This window comes from Somniosus microcephalus, chromosome 7, assembly GCF_052327205.1.
Source record: "Somniosus microcephalus isolate GS21.2 chromosome 7, FLI_Smic_1.0, whole genome shotgun sequence".
Lineage (NCBI taxonomy): Eukaryota > Metazoa > Chordata > Chondrichthyes > Squaliformes > Somniosidae > Somniosus > Somniosus microcephalus.
In genome coordinates, this window is record NC_140993.1 from 190,682,189 (window position 1) to 190,703,452 (window position 21,264).

Sequence of the window (21,264 nt, forward strand, 5' to 3'; positions counted from 1 at the left end):
ACAGTAGGGCGGGTATCACTGCTGCTCTGCAGACCATGAGCGTAGTGCCGGGTTTGAAGTCCTGGTTTTCAAACACTCACTTCCTCAGGCGACCGAAGGCTGCACTGGTACACTGAAGGTGGTGTTGGACTTCGTCATCGACGTCGGCCCTTGCTGACAGTAGGCTCCCGAGGTATGGAAAGTGGTCCACGTTGTCCAAGGCCTTGTCGTGGATTTTGATAATCAGGGGGGCGGCAGTACTGTGTGGTGGGGGCAGGTTGGTAGAGGACCTTTGTCTTACGGATGTTTAGTGTAAGGCCCATGCTCTCGTACGCTTTGGTGAAGGTGTTGACGGGGGAAAACACTTCGGAGCCGGCCACCAGAAGATCATGGCTGGCCTGATGCTGATGGCGGGGGTGGGGGGTGGGGGGAGAAGGAAGATCGGGGCCAGCCACCAGAGGATCATGGCCAGCCTCGATGATCGTGGTGGGAGGGGTGTGGGAGGGCAGTTCAGGAATGCGATCGGAGGCCTCGAGGTCTCCAATCAAGGGGGGTGAGCTAGCTAGGGACCCTGGATCCAGGAAGTAGGTATAAAGGCACTTATGTCCTGGATGCAGCAGTCCCTGTCTTGCTGTAACTGCTGGGTTTTACAAAGTGTGTAAAACCCGACCAGATGCAGTTAAAAACAAAATGGAGGTTAAAAAAGAGGCTACCAGCCTTATTCGAAAATTTAAGTTGACATCCTGCCTCCTGGAAGTGGGCGGGTTCAGGTCGGGAATCCGATTTTTAACAATTTAACTACCCCCATGCTCCAAATCCACCCTTTTTTTAGGTTAAAATTCCCCCCATGGTCTCTGTTTCAATCACTAATTCTGGTAGTGGATTCCACAGACTCACAATCCTCTGTGTGAAGAAGTTTTTTCCTGCTTTAATCTTATTGCTATATCCCCTTATTCGAGACTCCTCCATTTGTTTTTATCTACTCTGTCCATTCCCTTCATAATTTTAAACACCTCGATCAAATTACCTCTTAACCTCCCCAAGTAGTCAAGTCAATCTTTGTATTTGTATGTCCTTATATCAGGCATCCTCCTAGTGAATCTGTGCTGTACCCGCTCTGTTCCTTCAACATCCTTCCTATAATATGGAGCCTAAGACTTCAACTGTAAATATAATTCTTTGCAATTAATTCTTAAATGAACTGATGATTAAACTCCCATATTAAGGTGCATTCATTTGTGTTTTATCTAGTTTTGCACTGTATATCTAAATAATTAAAGTTTACAATTACTGGTTGACCTACAGACTACAAAGCAGAAATCAACGAATCGTTTATTTGCTGTAGTATTTAAAACACTTCAACTTGTCTATTTGCTCCATTTCCCAAACATTACTGAGCATGCTTCTGTAATAACGAAACAGCAGAAAATTGCACACACCAATTATTGTTAACAGTCTTCACGTTGTAGAACTTGTTTATGGTAGAATAAAACTTGCTACTACTGCAACTACTTATATATAATAGAATTTTGAAGTTTAAATCACATACCGATGCAAACAGGAGGGCTGGGCTGCCAGAAGTACCTGTTTTCCACCTGAATGCAGGTAATTTTCTCTTCTCCCTGAAGCTCATAGCCAGGTTCACACTGGAAGATGACAGTATCTCCAGGGTCTCTGCCATCTCCATTCCGACTTCCATTCATAGGTACACCTGGGTCACGGCAAGCTGTTGCCACAGAGCCTAGGGATTAAAAAGGGATAAATTATTTATAATAATAATGTTAGCTTACTTGCTGCGATTTTAAAAAATTTAAAACATGTCTTGTGGGACAAACAGCCACAAAAGTCCAAAGTACTTGTAACCAATATTCCCTTTAAAATTTCATTGTTGTGCGCGGCCAGTTTATTTCAATGAGCGGTACCTTTAAATTTGTTGTGGTATTTGCGGACATGAACTTATAGAACTTATAGAGATAAGAGCTTGTGAACGTCCTGCTCCGTACCTTCAAAGTTGCAGCATGCACAGCTTAAAGAGAACATTGCTCGTAACTTATGATGGAACTTTTTTTTGTATTCTATTATTATTTGCAGTGAGTCCTTCGAAAGGGAGCTAGACGTGTGGAAAACACTTTGGCCCGGAATTTCCCGGATCACACTTATGCCGGTTTCTGCACCCAAATATCCTATGGAGCTCATTTACCAATTTTGGAATGTAAAAGTGGCATCTCAATCTCAGAGCATCTTGTCTCTGCTGTTCCTCTTCCTCTTCCATTATTATGTAGAACAAGGGTTTGCTCATTGGGAAGGCCATTCCAGTTACTTAGTCCTCCTCCCCTTAAAACCCAACTTCCGGCTCAGCTTCACTTGGCAGCTGATGGATCTCCCCCTGCCCCCAACCCACCCCCACCCCAAATGGCGAGCTGCCTGTGAGCGCTGCTTCTACACTTGCAGCTCACCATTCATATTGAAACAAGGCCTGGCTCTCAAAATGGCTCAGGCCTCACGGTAAGGACTGTGGGTGAGTGGCACAAGCACTCCTCCCACTGCACTGCAGAAGTCCACTCAAAGCCTAAACCGCCTGGTAACTAAGACAGAAGAGCAACGGAAACCCTGGAGAAACAGCATAAATGTCCCTTTTTAGCCATTCACACCGATTCTCCAGGGTTCAGCTGATCTACCGCCAGTGAACCCTGGTGGAAATTTCAGGCGCATATATTGATTGCAATTATCATATTCATGTGGAGAGCAGATTGAACCAAACAGAGACCTAAACCAGAAAAAAAAACCATCTTTTGGAAATCATCAGTGTAACTGAATGATTCCACAGAGCAATGACACAAATGAAAAATTGGGTGGCGGGACATAATATTATTGGATAGAACTTTACATCGTCATATCAGAGGAATTCTGCACAATGTCTGCCCTCAGACTACCTCTAGTCGTCAGTTTTAAACATAAAACACGGGGCAACTGAGTGACATTGATATGTACAAATATATTTCTTCAAAACAGGAACTGTGCAGCAGTTCACTCGAATACACTTCTCCTTTGAGCAATTTCGATTGACTTTTCCTCTCCAGAATGTCAGGAAACAAATGCCTCACTGGGGAAGCATAACAATTTTTTAAAAACCAACCTCTATTTAAATGACTTCCTGCTAGATCACTATTTATCATTTGTTAATACCAGAAGCCTGTGATTATGGAAATATGCAAAATTTGTGGAAAGTGACAACAGGCGCAATTATCGCCTGCTGCCTGCCCTATTTATGAGCCATCCGGCAGTTGAAAATGGCAATGAAACAGTGCCTGCTACTTGGACGAGAGTTGTTAGGACATGGAGTGCCCTCCTGGAACAGCAACATAAACAGGATTCATGACAGCTTTTAAAAGGGAAATGGATAAATATTTAAACAAGAACATTTTAAAGGGCATGGGGATAGAACAAGTGAATGGAACTATGGGCATATCTAAGAGCCAGTCAGGCACAATTGGCTTAATGAGTTTCTCTGCTTTACAATTTATGATTCCATGATTTTACATGTCCATCATTTCAGTAAAGTAATAGTTACATCAATAATTCCAAATAAGCCAAGAAGTCACAATTCTGCCAAATAAATAGCAAATGTGTGCAATATTTGCAGATTCCAAATTCCAAATTCACTTTGGTTCATTTATCACCATAGTTGGTGCGAATGATACAGGGTGTTGTGAGGTGCTGGCTTGTCCTGAGCCATTAGCAGCACTGGTAGGCTGTTGAACCAGGTCTACACAACGGAAGAGGAACATATGCTTCAAACTGACTGCAGGCCACTACTTGAAATGGTGAGTGAGTGTGAGTGAAAGTGAATCATACTTTATCAACTGTTCTTCTCTCCCACAGGGCAGCTGTCTTCCATTCTGCCAGTGCAATTTACACTTCATCTAGAGCCATCCTTTGTTTCTTAACCTGTCCCATTACCATCTCCTTTTGCCTTGAATATCTCTTAATGTCTCTCAATGTCTCTTACTCTCTCCTGCCTTCCAGCCTATCACAGACCTTCTCCTTTGTTCTTTCATCCCCCCCCCATTTCCAAGCCACTACACTTGCATAAAAATCTGTTCCATTTCCTGCTTTTTTCCAGTTCTGACGAAAGGTCGACCTGAAACGTTAACTGTTTCTCTCTTCACAGATGCTGCCTGACCTGCTGAGTATTTCTAACATTTTCTGTTTTTATTTCATACTTTATCAAGCATGACTTCAAAGACAGCATCCTTGAATGTGGAGGCGTGGGGTGAGAATACTTAATTTTACAGGGATAGTGCAGCTTTAATTTCTTTGCCTTGTCAGGCAGTTGACAATATGGCCCTTCAAATGGCTGGTGCAGCACTTTAAAATTCTTGTCAGCTGTGCTCCTTCAGGTAGTTCACTGTGCAGATTAGAGTGTGTTCTGATTTGTAAATTACTGCTCATGCCAAATTTCTATGGGGAGCAGAAAAATGTCCCGTCATCAGACTATTCCCACCCAAACTGTGCCCCAACAAGAATTTCTGCTTTAGTATTGCAAATGTTCCTCCAGCAATAATGAATTTAAGACAATTCAGACAGTGTAAGAAAGAACCTGCATTTACAGAGCACAACTTCAAGATGTCTCAAAGTGCTCCACAACAGATGACTTTTAAAGTGCAGTTATTGTTGTTATTGTGGCAAACGCCAAAGCCAATTGGCACACGGCAAGGTCCTGCAAACAGCATATGAATGAATGACTGGTGGTATTGCTTGAGAGTTGAATGTTAGTCTGAACATATGAGACTGTCGGCTCTTCTTTGAATAGTGCCACTGGATGTTTTATTTTCACCTGAATGGACAGACCTGGCCTCAGTTTAACACCTAATCCAAAAGATGATATAACATTTGATTCATACAATATCATGTAAACCATATTTATTTGCAAATCTAGGAGCGTTTTTATACTACCGGTACCAGTCTCAGACAGAGATATACTACCAGCTACAAGCTGCACTTTATCGAAGGGAAAAAGAACTCCAAGCATGAGGGTAAGCACAAGCTTTTCTGTGCAGTGGCTTAAATTTTAATATTTGGATAGAACCAGCATGCACTTGCTGCGTTAACTATTAAATTAGTGACAAAATCCCCGATTCTAACACCCCGCCGCCTGGCAGAAACTGGGTGGGGGAGCAGTTAAAAATGAGGGCAGTCACTTACCTTACCTCCTGTGATCCTGCTGCCTTCTCACTGAGTCGCGATCTTGACCTGCTCTTTTGAGCAGGCGAGTGGGACACCCGCAGGAAGAAAGCAGGGTCCTTCTTTAATATGCAGATCAGGTCCTGATGATGTCATCGGGACTCAACTGCAATATTAGTTGGAGGCCCGAGCAGGGGAGCTGCGACGGCTTCTCTGTTAGGCCAGACCTGCTGGGAGGCGGATTGTGGAATCTGAAGAGGTCCAAGTAGGCAATTTTAGGTTTTCTTGTGGGCCAGGAGGAGCAGCAGTGTTCCTCCGGGCCTCAAGAAAGCTTTGAGCCTCTCTTGCCTGGGCTCCCCCCACGATTGCCTCCAGAGCCTGCAAGCATCGTACCCACACCCTCATTTAAAATCAGGGCCAAAGTATATGTAGAGCTGAAACCTGTAATTGGAGCTCCGCGTACAAAAGCTGTAGCACTAGTGACACATAGCTTTCAAAAATCAATTGGGGGAGAAAGTAAAATCAAGAGATGCACAATACACAAATGAAGTGTATGCTTGAGAGAATTGATTGTATTGTCGCTAAGCAAAAGGAAAAATATCTGTCATATTGGGCAGAAACAACAAAAACCCAAAGCAAACTCAATTGCTACTTGGCCCTAAACAGACAATACAACATAGCTGATTACCTGACCATGGTAAAGGATAACAAACTGAGAAGAACCTTGACAAGGTACAGACTTAGCGAACATAGCCTAGCGATCGAAAAAGGCAGACACAGGCAGACCAGGCTGCCAAGAGAAGACAGGATATGCTCTCACTGCAGTCAGGGAGTAGTTGAGACAGAGATGCACTTCCTCACAGCCTGTGGAAAATATCAGGGCATCAGAGAGAATTTCTATCAAAAATTCTCACAAATATGCCCTGAATTCAGAAATCTGACTGACAACCAAAAACTCCCATTCCTACTGGGGGAGGAGAGAAGCTGTGTAACACTGGCGGCACACTATGTTACAACTTGCCATGAACAGAGGGACAACCAGTAAACTAAGACAAGAGTATATATAAACAAGGCGAAAATATATTTATAAACTCAGGGATATACCTGTTTATACACTGTATGAATGGAACCGCGTTTATGTGTTCAACCATAAATGTATTTTGATGCTTTGGCAACATAAGATGTACCTTATCATGCCAATAAAGCGATTTGTATTGTATTATTATTGTATTGTATTGAGTCATATAATAGGATGACATTAGAAAGGTGTAAGATATCCAACACATTAATTGTAGTACAGCTGATGACATTAAGGAAACACCCAAGCATGGTAAAAAGCTTAGAGTAAATGACTAAGGTAAGGATTAGTCGTTGCATGGACAATAATCCTTTACACTGATGGTGTTTGAAAGCATCATTAATTTATTCAGAATGGTTATTTTACAGAACGACACAGGAGTCAGAAATATAATGTGTAATTAATTTACTATTGGCAGTATATAATCCTCCATTCTATCGAGGTGCAAGAGGTAGAATCAAGAAACTAACTACAAATTTGCCAATAGAAAAAAAGCAATTACATTTCAGTTCATTTTATAACATTGGGCTAAATTTTGCAGCCTCCTACAGAAATGGAGTGGCAGTGGCCTGAAAACCATGGGGAAAGAATTGCCACCCTGTTCTCGCCGTCACTGTGGCCATGGCAATCCTCCTACCAATGAGCAGCGGGAGTGCTTCCCTGAGTCAGGCGGTAGGCCTATTTAAAATGCAAATCAGATTCCTATGGTGTACATGGGACCCCAATTGCCTTTTTAGGAGAGAACGAGTCGGCGCGTGTTTCACCAGCATTGTACTTGAATAGGATCTGTAAAGAGATCCGCAAATGTATGTTGGCCTTTATTGCAAGGGGGTTGGAGTACAAGAGTAAAAAAGGCTGGCTGTACTTAAAGTTGATAAGTCAGCAGGACCGGATGGGATGCATCCTAGGATGCTGAGAGAAGTTAAGGAGGAAATCGTGGAGGTACTGGCCATAATCTTCCACTCTACCTTAGATATGGGGGTGGTGCCAGAGGACTGGAGAATTGCAAATGTTAAATCCTTGTTCAAAAAAGGTGTAAGGATAAACCCAGCAACTACAGGCCAGTCAGTTTAACCTCGGTAGTGGGGAAGCTTTTAGAAAAGATAATTAGGGACAAAGTTAACAGTCACTTGGACAAGTGTGGATTAAATAAGGAAAGCCAGCACGGATTTGTTAAAGGCAAATTGTGTTTAACTAACTTGATCGAGTTTTTTGATGAGGTAACAGAGGGTTGATGAGGGCAATACGGTTGACGTGGTGTACATGGACTTCCAAAAGGTATTTGATAAAGTGCCACATAATAGGTTTGCCAGCAAAGTGGAAGCCCATGGAATAAAAGGTCCAGTGGCAGCATGGATACGAAATTGGCTAAGTGACAGGAAACAGAGAGTAGTGGTGAACTGTTGTGTTTCCGACTGGAGGAAGGTACACAGTGGTGTTCCCCAGAGGTTGGTACTAGGACGACTACTTTTCTTGATATATTAATGACTTGGACTTGGGAGTACAGGGCACAATTTCAAAATTTGCAGATGACACAAAACTTGGAAGTATAGTGAACAGTGAGGAGGATAGTGATAAACTTCAAGAAGACATAGACAGGCTGGTGAAATGGGCGGACACGTGGCAGATGAAATTTAACAGAGAAACGTGCAAAGCGATACATTTTGGTAGGAAGAACGAGGAAAGGCAATATAAACTAAAGGGTACAATCCTAAAGTGGGTGCATGAACAGAGAGGCCTGGGGAAATATGTGCACCAGTCATTGAAGGTGGCAGGGCAGGTTAAGAAAGCGGTTAAAAAAGCATACAAGATCCTGGGCTTCATAAATAGAGGCATAGAGTACAAAAGCAAGGAAGTATGATGAACCTTTATAAAACACTGGTTCGGCCTCAACTGCAGTAATGTGTCCAATTCTGGGCACTGCACTTTAGGAAGGATGTGAAGGCCTTAGAGAGGGTGCAGAAAAGATTTATGAGAATGATTCCAGGGATGAGGGACTTCAGTTATGTGGATAGACTAGGGAAGCTGGGGTTGTACTGCTAAGAGCATAGAAGGTTGAGAGAAGATTTGATTGAGGTGTTCAAAATCATGAGGGGTCTAGACGGAGTAGAAAGAAACTGTTCCCATTGGTGGAAGGATCGAGAACCAGAGGACACAGATTTAAGGTGATTGGCAAAAGAACCAAAGGCAACATGAGGAAAAAGTTTTTTATGCAGCGAGTGGTTAGGATCTGGAATGCACTGCCTGAAAGGATGGTGGAGGCAGACTCAATTGCGGCTTTCAAAAGGGAATTGGATAAGTACCTGAAGGAAAAAAAATTGCAGGGCTACAGGGAAAAGGGCAGGGGAGTGGGACTAGCTGAAGTGCTCTTGCAGAGAGCCGGCATGGGCTCAACGGGCTGAATGGCCTCCTTCTGTGCTGTAACCATTCTGTGATTCTATGAATAAGGAACTCTTGCTGCAATTTTACAGGGCTATGGTGAGACCACACTTGGAGTACTGTGTACAGTTTTGGTCTCCATACCTCAGGAAGGATATACTTGCCTTACAGGGTGCAACAAATGTTCACTAGATTGATTCCTGGGATGAGAGGGTTGTCCTATGAGGAGAGATTGAGCAGAATGGGCCTATACTCTCTGGAGTTGAGAGGAATGAGCAGTAATCTCAATTAAACAGACAAAATTCTGAGAAGGCTTGACAGGGTAGATGCTGAGGTGGTTTCCCCTAGCTGGAGAGTCTAGAACTGGGGGGCATAGATTCAAGATAAGAGGTGGATATTTAGGAATGAGATGAGGAGAAATTTCTTCTCTCAGAGGGTTGCGAATCTTTGGAATTCTCTACCCCAGCGGGCTGTGGATGCTCAGTCGTTGAATATATTCAAGGCTGAGATCGATAGATTTTTGGTCTCTAAGGGAATCAAGGGATATGAGGATCAGGTGGAAAAGTGGAGTTGAGGTCGAAGATCAGCCATGATCTTATTGAATGGCGGAGCAGGCTCGAGGGACGTATGGCCTACTCCTGCTCCTATTTCTTATGTTTCTCATTGTTCATTAAGCCATTGCAAATCTCAAGTCACCTTTCAAAATGGGTTTAATAGAATGGATAACATTTTACCACCAGTGCACTAAAACAACAATTGAGTCAACGGATAGGGGGTGAATCCAGATAACTTAAGTAAGACACTATTTTCTGATATTATTACTGAGACTACAGTTGTATGACACTACTGGTCTAAGACGGACAGCTATAGAATGCAAAGCATAGGCAGCAACAGTCGAGTTATATTGCGGGTTGGGCCTGGTTGTGAATCACACTCTGTGCCTGTTTAGTCATGCACAGATGCCAGTTCTCTTAGCGACTATATTTAAATTTAGGAGAGCATGGGGCAAGAGCTGCAGTAAATTTAGTAAGTTCAAATGGACTACCTGCTCCATTTCTAAACCTGGCTTCATACACACTAAAGTTGTATTCAACTTGGGGCCAAGCCCAAGTAATCTGAGATGACTTTCTGAAAGGGTCTTCTGGAGTCAGATCAGCACGTGGCTCTTGAGTTATTCTGCTACGTTTGCGTCGAGGTTCAGCCAAGATCACTTTGTGGCATAATAATGACCGACCCACAAAATTGGCCACATCCCAGGATGAATTAATCAGCATGGCGAGTTTCTGCCAATTGTGCCCATGTGCGGCATTTTGAGGAGGCTCTTAAAATTAAGCTGGCTTTTTAGGCGCAAGGGCACTAGTTGGCACCTTTTAAACATTTTTAAATATTAAAAAATATTTAATTTAGTAAGAAACTGACTAGTGCACACCAATGAAACTAGTAAATGGTCCTGTATAGTTTTTTAAAGTCATTTTCAGTCATTTAAAATTGGGTTATTCCCAGGTGGTGGACTAGACACTCTGATTAAAATGCTTATATTTTGTGATAAACCCATTTTTAGCTGTATTAATAAAACTGCACCAGGTTACCACTCTTAAATACATCAAGGAATATCTTTTAATGGAAGGCAAAAAAAAAACACAGGCCAATTGCGTTGGTTCATGGACGACTTTACGTTAGTGCTTATGCAAATTAGTTTGTGTGGAAAACTGAACCATAACTTCACTTCGGAAAACTAGCATAATTTGCGCCCGGATTACCAGTTGCGCCCAAAGCGGAAACTCTACCCCAGCATGTTTACGAATGTTTATAATGATGTCATCTTTTTTTACGTCTGTAGACATAGGTACAAACAATATTAGAAAATAAATCATGGCCTGTAGTGACAATTGCATTGAATGTAACATACAAAATAGTTATTGAAATTAGGTATTGAAATTAAATGTATTTGATCGGTTTAGATATTCCGAGGACTCAGCTTCTGAACTAGGGGAGGACATGTCACTCAAAAGATCCTCCACAGGTTGATACACTAGAATGGGAGGCACATCAGAAAGAAAAAATAAATTCTTGCATTAACATAGCGCCTTTCATGACCACGGGATGTCCCAAAGCACTTTACAGCCAATTAAGTACTTTTGAAGTGTGGTCACTGTTGTAATGTAGGAAATGCGACAGCCAATTTGTGCTCAGCAAGTTCCCACAAACAGCACTGTGATAATGACCAGATAATCTGCTTTTGTTATGTTGATTGAAGGATAAATATTGGCCAGGGCACCGGCGATAACTCTTCTGCTCTTCTTCGAAATAGTGCCATGGGATCTTTTACATCCACCTGAGAGCGCAGACGGGGCTTCAGTTTAACATCTCATTCGAAAGACAGCACCTCCAACAATGCAGCACTCTCGCAGCACTACACTGGAGTGTCAGCCTAGATTTTTGTGCTCAAGTCTCAGGCTGAAAATTAAACAAAAGAACTCATAGGTACCACAACTCCTGCAGCACGGTCATCCATGTTGATCCAGGTTCTTATTGTTTGCAAGACTGGGTCATTCTGGTAGTGCTAATGCTAAGAAGCATTGTCCAATGTGGGTTTAACACCTACTTCACAGTAAATAGCAGGGATCGGTGCTAGGACCCCAGCTATTCACAATATATATAAATGATCTAGACGAGGGTACTAGATGTAATATCTCCAAGTTTGCAGACGACACAAAGCTGGGTGGGCGTGTGTGCTGTGAGGAGGATGCACAGAAACTCCAGTATGATTTGGACAGGTTGGGTGATTGGGCAGATGCATGGCAAATGCAGTATAATGTGGATAAGTGAGACGTTATCCACTTTGGTGGCAAAAACAGGAAGACAGATTATTATCTGAATGGCAATAGATTGGGAAAAGGGGAAGTGCAACGAGACCTGGGTGTCCTTGTGCACCAGTCGCTGAAGGTAAGCATGCAGGTGCAGCAGGCGGTTAAGAAGGCAAATGGTATGTTGGCCTTCATAGCGAGAGGATTCGAGTACAGGAGCAAGGATGTCTTGCTGCAGTTGTACAGGGCCTTGGTGAGACCACACCTTGAGTATTGTGCGCAGTTTTGGTCGCCTTCTCTGAGGAAGGATATTCTTGCCATGGAGAGAGTGCAGCAAAGATTTACCAGACTGATACCTGGGATGGCAGGAATGACATATGAGGAGAGATTGGGTCGATTAGGCTTATATTCGCTAGAGTTTAGAAGAATGAGAGGGGATCTCATTGAAACTTATAAAATTCTAACAGGACTAGACAGACTAGATGCAGGAAGGATCACAGTCTAAGGATAAAGCCATTTAGGGCAGAAATGAGGAGGAATTTCTTCACCCAGAGAGTGGTGAACCTGTGGAATTCTCTACCACACAAGGCAGTTGAGGCCAATTCATTAAATATATTCAAGAAGGAGTTATATATATTTCTTAAGGCTAAAGGGATCAAGGGATATGGGGAGAAAGCAGGGAGAGGGTACTGAATTTAGATGATCAGCCATGATCTCATTAAATGGCGGAACAGGCTCGAGGGGCCGAATGGCCTACTCCTGCTGCTATCTTCTATGTTACTATGTTTTCTATGTAAATCACAATTCCCATTCCCAATACGAGTCCCCTGGCCAGATGTGTCACTTTCTATAGCTATTTTGCTTTCGTTCTTAGAAACAGTGTGGTGATGATCCAATGACTGAGCACTCGATTTTGTGGACTAATCTGTGGAGAGATAAGAGACAGTTTACATTATTAGATTTTGAATTATGCATGATGTTTTACTGTATCTACACGATTGTTGAAAAGAAACAACACTGCTATTTAAATTGATTTACTTGGATCACAATACATGATTATGGACACAGGACAATATTGACTAAGGAGTTACAAGAATTTACTACATATTTTAGCATACAGATTAAAGAAGAGTTTATAAACATTATGCATTTATAAAGATGGCAAATATACTGATATCACTTACCAGAAACAGCAGACTCTGATGAGGAGAGGTTGAAAAAGTTCACCCGATGAGGTTCACCAGAGAAAGTTAGGGCTTGTCCATTCCAGTGTAACTACCATTTTAATGGCGTGCTAAGTTTTGACTACTGCCAAACAACCTCTCTGGCACTGGAAATTAACTTTACAAGTGTGGAGTCTCACTCCTTCAGATTTTAATTATTGTTGAAGATATTTTTTAATTCTTTCTGTCTCTTATCTCCCTCTCTTAATCGCATCTTTCTTTCCCTCTTCTATTTCTTTTTGTACCTGATTTGACATTGAATTCACTATTCTAACCGACACTTTCTGCTTCAGACTCTGCGCTGCTCATAAACAATTCTTCAGTCTGATTGGTTAAGGAGACACACATAGGATATACGGCACAGAGACAGGCCATTCGGCCCAACCAGTCCATGCCGGCGTTTATGCTCCACTCGAGCCTCCTCCCGCCTTTCCTCATCTAAATCCATCAGCAAAGCCCTCTATTCCCTTCTCCCTCATATGCTTGTCTAGCCTCCCCTTAAATGCATCTATACTTTTTGCTTCAACCACTCCCTGTGGTAGCGAGTTCCACATTCTCACCACTCTTTGGGTAAAGCAGTTTCTTCTGAATTCCCTATTGGATTTCTTGGTGACTATCTTATTTTGATGGCCTCTAGTTATGCTCTTCCCCACAAGTGAAAACATTCTCTCTGTATCCAATCTATTAAAACCTTTCATAATTTTAAAGACCTCTATTAAGTCACCCCTCAGCCTTTGTTTTTCAAGAGAAAAGAGACCCAGCCTGTTCATCCTTTCCTGATATGTATACCCTCGCATTTCTGGTATCAGCCTTGTAAATCTTTTCTCCACCCTCTTCATTGCCTCTATATGCTTTTTATAATATGGCGTCCAGAACTGTACGCAGTACTGTAAGTGTGGTCTAACCAAGATTCGATACAGGTTTAGCATAACTTCCCTACTTTTCAATTCAAAACCTCGAGAAATAAACCCGAGTGCTTGGTCTGCTTTTTTTATGGCCTTGCTAACCTGTGTCGCAACTTTTAGTGATTTGTGTATTTGTACTCCAAGATCCCTTTGTTCCTCTACCCTACCTAGACTTGCACTCTCCAAGTAATAAGTGACATGCCTATGCTTCTGACCAAAATATAATACTTTACATTTATCTGTGTTGAACTTCATTTGCCAATTCTACAAGTTTATTCATATCCTCCTGTAATTTGTTTCAGTCCTCCTCAGTATTGACTATCCCTCCCAATTTGGTGTCATCCGCAAATTTAGAAATTGTATTTTTGATTCTAAAGTCGAAATCGTTAATATAAATTGTTAACAACAGTGGTCCCAGCACTGATCCTTGTGGAACACCACTACCCACCTTCTGCCACTGTGAATAGCTACCCTTTACCCCTACTCTCTCTGCTTTCTGTCTTGAAGCCAGCTAGCTATCCATTCTGCTACTTGTCCCCTGACTCCGTATTCTCTGACTGTGGTGTATGTAACCTGTTCCACCTTAAGAGAACTTAAGCCTGGTCCACCTTAAGAAAGGTACTACTTTCTTTGGCTGCTGTATACGTAATACCGGTGGTGACCACACCGGTATATAAGCACAGTGTAATAATATTGTATTCAGTATAGTCCGACCTCCAACCAGTAAAGACCTGTTGAATTTACTCTTGTGGTCTGTGTAGTAATTCTCACTATAACACACAGACTTAACACTGACCTTGTTCATCAGTCTATTATGGGGTACCTTATCGAAGGCCTTTTGCAAATCTAGATAAATTACACTGTCTACTCTCTCTGTTACCTCTTCAAAAAATTCAATGAGGTTGGTCAAGCAAGACTTTCCCTTTTGAAATCCATGCTTACTATTCATTACTATATTTTTGGTTTCTAGATGTTCTTCTATGTTCTCCTTTATAGGGATTCCATTATTTTTTCTACCACCGATGTTAAGCTGACTGGTCTATATTTCCATGGACATGTTCTAGCCACCTTCTTAAATATAGGTATTACGTTAGCTATCCGCCAGTCCTCTGGCACTACACCTTTTTTCTAATGGATTATTAAATATGTGTAGTAATGCCTTTGCTATCTCTTCCCTAGATTCTTTTAAAATGTGTGGATGCAATCCACCTGGACCAGGGTTTTATCCTTTTTGAGTTTGATTAGTTTATTTAATATATCCCCTCTTTTTATTTTAAATGCACTTATCTCATTACTAATCTCATCATCCAATGTCATATCCACCTGTTCTATCTCCCTGGTAAATACTGAAGCAAAATAATTATTTAATATTTCTGCCATCTCTCTATCGTTTCCTGTGGTATTATCCTGTCTATCCCTTAATGGCCCTATTCCCATCTCAACCTTCCTTTTTTTATTGATGTGCCTGTAAAATATTTTACTATTAAGTTTTATGTTCTTTGATAATTTAATTTCGTAGTTCCTCTTTGCCTTCCTAATTTTTTTTTTTACACAGTTGCTTGCCCCATTCACACACATCCCAGGTGCCCTGTTGAGGGCGCTGCACTGTTTGTCTCTCTCTAATTTACAGTAAGTGCCAGTGCAAGATCCCATAGCAAGTTCATGGGCAGGTGCAAGTGTAATTCGTTCGCCACTGAGAACAAGAATCGGCCCATTATTGCCCAGAGCTGCGACTCTGTGAGCTGAATTTGGATTTTGTGGTCTGAGCATGTGCAATATGCCTAATTTCCCAAGCTATATCAGTGCCATTCAGTCAACTGCATGAAGCTAGTTTTTGTTTAGCTTCCAGTACTTTATACACAGAAGCTTTTCTTCAAATAATTTTGGGAAAAAAGAGGTCCGATTTCAAAAGCTTTATTGAGGTAAATTTATATTGAATGTTTTTTTAAAAAAAAGAGAGGCTGTATGTGTGTAAGAGTGAGTGAGAAGAAAATGACAAATTTCTTTTTAAAAAGAACACCTACATTTTTAAGGTCAGCAAGTGACAATTATTCTCTCGGATACAAACTGCAACAATTCCTATGCGGAAAATAAAAGTCCTTCACTTGGCATAGTTGGGATCAAATATGCTGCATGTCAAGAAATCATAGGGACAGATGAAATAAATATTAAACCACATTATGACTTATTGCATTGGGAAGAAATGCATCAATCCAATATGTTGTCCTTAAAAATTAACTATACACATCATCTTACATTCTTAATATTAATTTGCTATTATCAGTAATTTACTTTGAATTTGCTGGAAGGTGCTGTGACAAAGAATGGTCTAAACCCTGTGGCAATTTCATAAATAGCAAAAAAGAAAGCATGGCCGCCAAAATCAATAACTCCCGAAAACGGGCACAGGGTTCACAATATGTGATTAACCTGCACCCGTTGAGTCTGATGCAGGTCGCATGGCAACTTCGTGCTGCCTGGTCATTCAAATGATTGTAGCGTGCAGCCAGTGCTAACCGCGCTGTTCATTGGCTGCACATATCAGCAGGGGGCCCAAAATCGTGAGAGGCTAGCACTACTTAAAGTTAGCATGCACTACTTAAAGCCAGCCTGCACCTCTTAAAAGGGAGGTGCATTGTGGGTGTAGCAGGTGGTGGAAGTCGTTCTACAACTGATTTTGATATGGGAAACACTCAATAATGACACAAGTACGATAGCAAAATACTGCGGATGCTGGAAATCCGAAATAACAACAGAAAATGCTGGAAAAACTCAGCAGGCCAGGCAACATCCGTGGAGAGAGAAATAGAGTCAACGTTTCGAGTCAAACTCTTTGTCAAGTCTGGAAAGGCACAGGAAATGAAATAGATTGAAAGGCCAGGCTGGGAGAGAACAAAAGAGAAATGAAGAGACATTAAGAGGCATTCAAAACGAGACGAGATGGTGATAGGACTAGTGGAGACGCAACATGGGAGAGAGTGATCAATAATGACACAACATGGGAGAGAGTGAACACCAAGGTTCTCCTACACTGCACTGGAGTCCTTGGTGGAGGAGAGATGTCTTGTATCCACAGGGGGCCAGGAGGCCCTCCAGACAAATGCTCAGAAGGTTGTGGAGGTCAATACCAGGAGTCAAGTTCTGAAGATCTGGATGCAGTGTTGCAAAAAGTTCAATGGACCTCACACAAGTGGTCAAGGTCAGTGAATGCATCTTCAAATGTCATATCCCACCAACTGCACCACTAGCCTCAGCAACTGCTTAATGCACCACACCCCTATCAATCAACTACCAACAATCTCTATCAATCAGTACTCCCACACACTGCTGCAAGCCTCATACCCACATCTCACAGCTTGCACACACTGCCAGTTATTCAACCATGGCAGCCACATCACCCAAAAAGATTGCACAACACTCACTGACACACTTCCCTCTCTCTTGCAGGACAAGATGGTACACAACTGGAGGCAGCAGGAATAACCGGCGGGGAACAGGTGCACCTGCATGGAGGAGACAGTGCTCACCATCATTGGAACGGTCAAAATTGAGGCCATGGCCAGCGGTGAGGCTGAAACCATATAAGATGATGGTATCCTCATACCAAATACTCCTTCCCACATCCCCCTCATCCCACATCCCCCTCATCCTACAATCTAATCTGATTTACAAGCTGCAGATGATGTAAGCATGTACTTCCTGCTTTCCCTCCCTCCCCTCACCATAACCTTACCTTGTGCCTTTCTCCTTTCAGATACCCAAGAACTGCAACCTGGCCAGGCAGTGGTGGAAGAGCAACAGGTGGAAGAGCAACAAGACAGTGATGATGAAAAAACACCGTCACTCAATTTCACAGCCACCGGCTCAGATATTGCGCATAATTTAGAGGATAGCATAGAGGTGGGATCTGCACATGGTGGGACACTGAGCACGAGTGGTCTGCAACCAGGGCAAGGGGCAAGGATAGCGTAGGTGCCAGCGTGCTGGAAGGCGAGGTCGCACAGGGGTTCAGCTGCAGAGGACTCAGATGAGCACTTCGATGGGGAAGGCTACAGAAGAAGGCTGATGGGTATACACAATGAAATGCTTGGTGCATTGGCAAGCCTGCCAGAAAGCCTGCATGCAATGTCAAGGAACATTGAGAAGTCTGGCACCAACTTGGCACAGGGCTTTGCGCAGAGCTGGGAGCCCATCATTTCCAGCATGGAAGTGGTGGTCAACTCCATTAGCAAACTTGTGGACCCAACCATGATGCAACGTCTGATGGCCGATGTCTCAGCTTCCATTGCAGCACAAGCAGCAGCCACCCAACATGAGTGCTGCAGTGGAAACTCAGACTGCTGTCATGCAAAGTCAGCTTGCTGCAATGCAAGCTCAGACTGCTGCCATCATGGCTGTGGGTTACAGTGTGCAAAGGGGCTTGCAGGGTGTCACAGCAGTCCAACAATCTGTCTTCCAACAGATTACTATGATTGCTGAGGTGCCACCCCTGGGGAGTGGCAGTGGCTCTGTGGATATGAACCTGATGTCCTCTCTCAGGATGACAGCATTCATCCTCCCACCCCTGCCACTCTGCCAGTGCCCTTGCTGTTGCTTGTCAGCCAGCCAGCCCAGACTGCTGCCGCCCATGCCGAGATGGTGCAGTCCGCAGCTGGTCCTTCTAGGTCCACAGCTGCTTGAGGTCGTCTTCCAAGGACATTTGCAGTCTCCTCCACTGAAAGTCAGCAGCCTTCCACCAGCCATCTTGCAGCCATTGGGGTAGCACTGCGTAGGAGCACTAGGAGATTCAAAGGCATACAAAAGACAGCCACTAAGGGAATACACAAGAGTGATTAGATTACATTTGTATACAATATGGCATACTTTGATATATAAACTTTGTTTGGAATATTTATTTCGTATTTTTGCATTTTGGCCAAGTGGACGCTGTGATGGTCAGTGATAAAGGGAAGGTAAGGTGTGGGACTGTTGCTCAGATGAGTTCTTCACGGACAGCCTGGCCAGAAAGGGGCTATCTCAGTTGCCTCCTACCTTCCTATTCCTCCTCCTGCTCCTGAGCTGCTCGCCATATAGCTGGTGGCAAGTACTGTGCCCTCATGATGGCGAGCTTGTGCAGCATGCAGCAGGCCACCACGACTCTTGGCACCCACTCTGCTGAGTACTGCAGGGCTCCTCCAGAGTGGTCCAGGCAGCGGAAGCATTGGTCTGCTCTATCACATTTTATGTGGCAGCATGGCTTTCATTGTATGCAGGCTGCACACGTGTGGATAGCTCTTGTCACTCAGTAGCCACCCTTTGTTGCTGTGATGGTTCAAATGCAGATGCCACAGCGGACTGCTGCAGAATGAAGGCATCTTAACTGATGCCAGGATATCGGGCATTGACCTGCGTGATTTGCTTTCTATGGTAGCACACCAGCTGGGCGCTGAGGGAATAGAATCGCTTTTGGTTGCGGTACATCTCAGAGTTGACATGCTCCTCTTGAGTGCCGGGCTGCTGGCATGGCACCCCGCTCCCGGCAGTCCAGGTAGGGCCCCACAGAGTTTTGGGCTCGGACCTTTCCCTTTACTGAGGGGAAGAGCCCTTCCATGCAGCAGCGCTACTTGGCCCAGTGCATAGCACTGCAGAACGCACCACCCAGATATTCGGGGTTAGCGTTCTACGAAGGAAGTGGAGCGCTTGAATTAGTGCTCCACCTCCCTCTTGGGGCGCTAAAACTGAAGTTAGCAATCGCTAGCGCTACTTTTCGTCAGGCGCTAAATTTCGCGCCCAGGCAATACCGAATTTTTCCCCCCTTAGTCTTTCATTGAGTTTGGTTGGGAGCTAAACCTTTCAATCGCCACCAATGTAAAGTTGCACTGCCTCTATAAAGTAAACAAAGACCAGCAATTTCCCCCTTTCAATACCAATATCTGTTCAACAAACAATAATTATTTACATGACACCAATAATCATGTATTAAAATTGCACCATAAGCATTTCAACTGAGAAATTACATAATCATTTTGTTCTCATTAACAGGGGTTGTACTATTACATAACCAGAGACTACAACTGGGACTTACTTGAAAACTGGACAGCAAATCCTGATTTACTGATGAAGAAGTCAGTATCAAACTGGATTGTGATAATGTTGAGGGTACTGTGGATGTTGTCAGGGAGAAGAGATCCACTGACTTCTTTCAGAAGCATCTCGTTCTCAGGAGGCCCATCCCACACTCGTAAAATGTCGTGAGATGCCTCAGTATCAAAAGCAAGAAACTGAAGACTGTAAAATGAAGGAAAATAATAATAATTATAAAAGACAATCTAATTCTATGAGATTGATGCAGTATTAACAGCATTGTACAACCTGGGGTATATCAAGACTGAGAACACTGGGTTTACAATCTGTATTTGGTGGGCTCAAGCGAAGAACTCCTCATCCTCTTGGCCTCACCAAAAAGAAATGAGACATTTCCTGAGCTGTTTTGTGAGCGGCCACCAGCAGTCCCTCAGAGGACCGTTGATTTAGCCGTTCACTGCCTGGTACAAATAAGAAGAGCGTGTACAACACACACTTCGTCCATTTGTAACTGAAAATCGGGGTCCTATGACTGGCGAAGGACCACGATATACATATTTAAGCAGCTTCCCGATTGTTTCAGGCGGGTGGCTGCTTGTCCATTTACAGGCCTGTCTGAAAATGGCATCAGGCGGGCCTATGGCATTCTCCGATTTTAAATTGCCGACCACCCATTTTTCAGACAAGAAACAGCGGGTGGCAGCTGAAAATCATCCCTTTGTTCGATGGTGAGTGAAATAAGTATTTTAATTCAAACCTTTATAATGACAACAATGCGTTTGTGGGGCAGTGCAACTGATTTTAATTGAATTGCTGGTTGTAAGGTATGCATTATTTTAATGTACAAGTTGCCTATTTGCTCTCTGTTCAACTTGCCAAGTTGTTGCTCTTAACAATGTCAGTGCCGCAGGTACTTTAAGATAATAATTGCATATGAAGTTAATGTATCAATGAACAACGTGTTGCTAAAATATGTTGGGAATTTTCAATAAAAATTCACGATGAATTCTTCTTTTCCTAAACCAGCCATTCTTGTGGGGTCTGAGTGAGGTGGCAATTAGTGTTCATTGATGGTCAGTTTTGGCTGTGGAATCCCATCTGTTGAGAACCAGGCTTTTAAAATGAATTATAATGCACTAAAGAGTAACCTTCCAATTATCACACAATTACAGCCACTTTGGATAGAGCTTTTCTTGCACAATATTGACAATACTACAGTACCTGATAATATTTCCTGGGTCCATTTCGATTGTCCAGATGCACCGGAGATTATTGTCGTATGGGAAAGGGTAACCAGGGGACAGGATTCTTCCAGATGATTCACCTTTGAACTGGCCTCCACATTCGGCTAATAGGGAAATAACACATCAGCTAACTTTTTAGTAATTATAACAGTTTTGGACTTCTTGGCCATTTTTCTACAGAAAAGGTTTGGAAATGAGTTACATTTAATGTTGTGTTTTTAAAGCAAAGTGCACTCATGCAAGTTTTAAAAAAAATTGGGACAAGAGGTGGTTAAAATGTTACTGGTCTAGGTATTGAAGTTGTTTCCTCAAAGACTGAAATAAAGCAATTTGTTAGCTTGTCTTGATAGTTAATAAATACCTCACACTCATCATGTTAGGAAGGCTCTGGTCCTGGGTGCT

The 21,264-nt window shown here is 42.9% G+C and overlaps 1 protein-coding gene across 1 annotated transcript in view; it reads right to left on the bottom strand.

The window, feature by feature from the left end:
• The window catches only part of csmd3b (CUB and Sushi multiple domains 3b), a 1,929,854-nt gene that overhangs the window by 435,200 nt on the left and 1,473,390 nt on the right, over window positions 1–21,264 (bottom strand). Inside the window, exons 23-25 of the mRNA XM_085993978.1 lie at window positions 20,840–20,966; window positions 19,620–19,822; window positions 1,529–1,720 (exon numbers count right to left, since the gene is read on the bottom strand). Of these exons, the coding sequence (XP_085850104.1) occupies window positions 1,529–1,720; window positions 19,620–19,822; window positions 20,840–20,966 (522 nt within the window). The remainder of the gene's footprint in view (window positions 1–1,528; window positions 1,721–19,619; window positions 19,823–20,839; window positions 20,967–21,264) is intronic.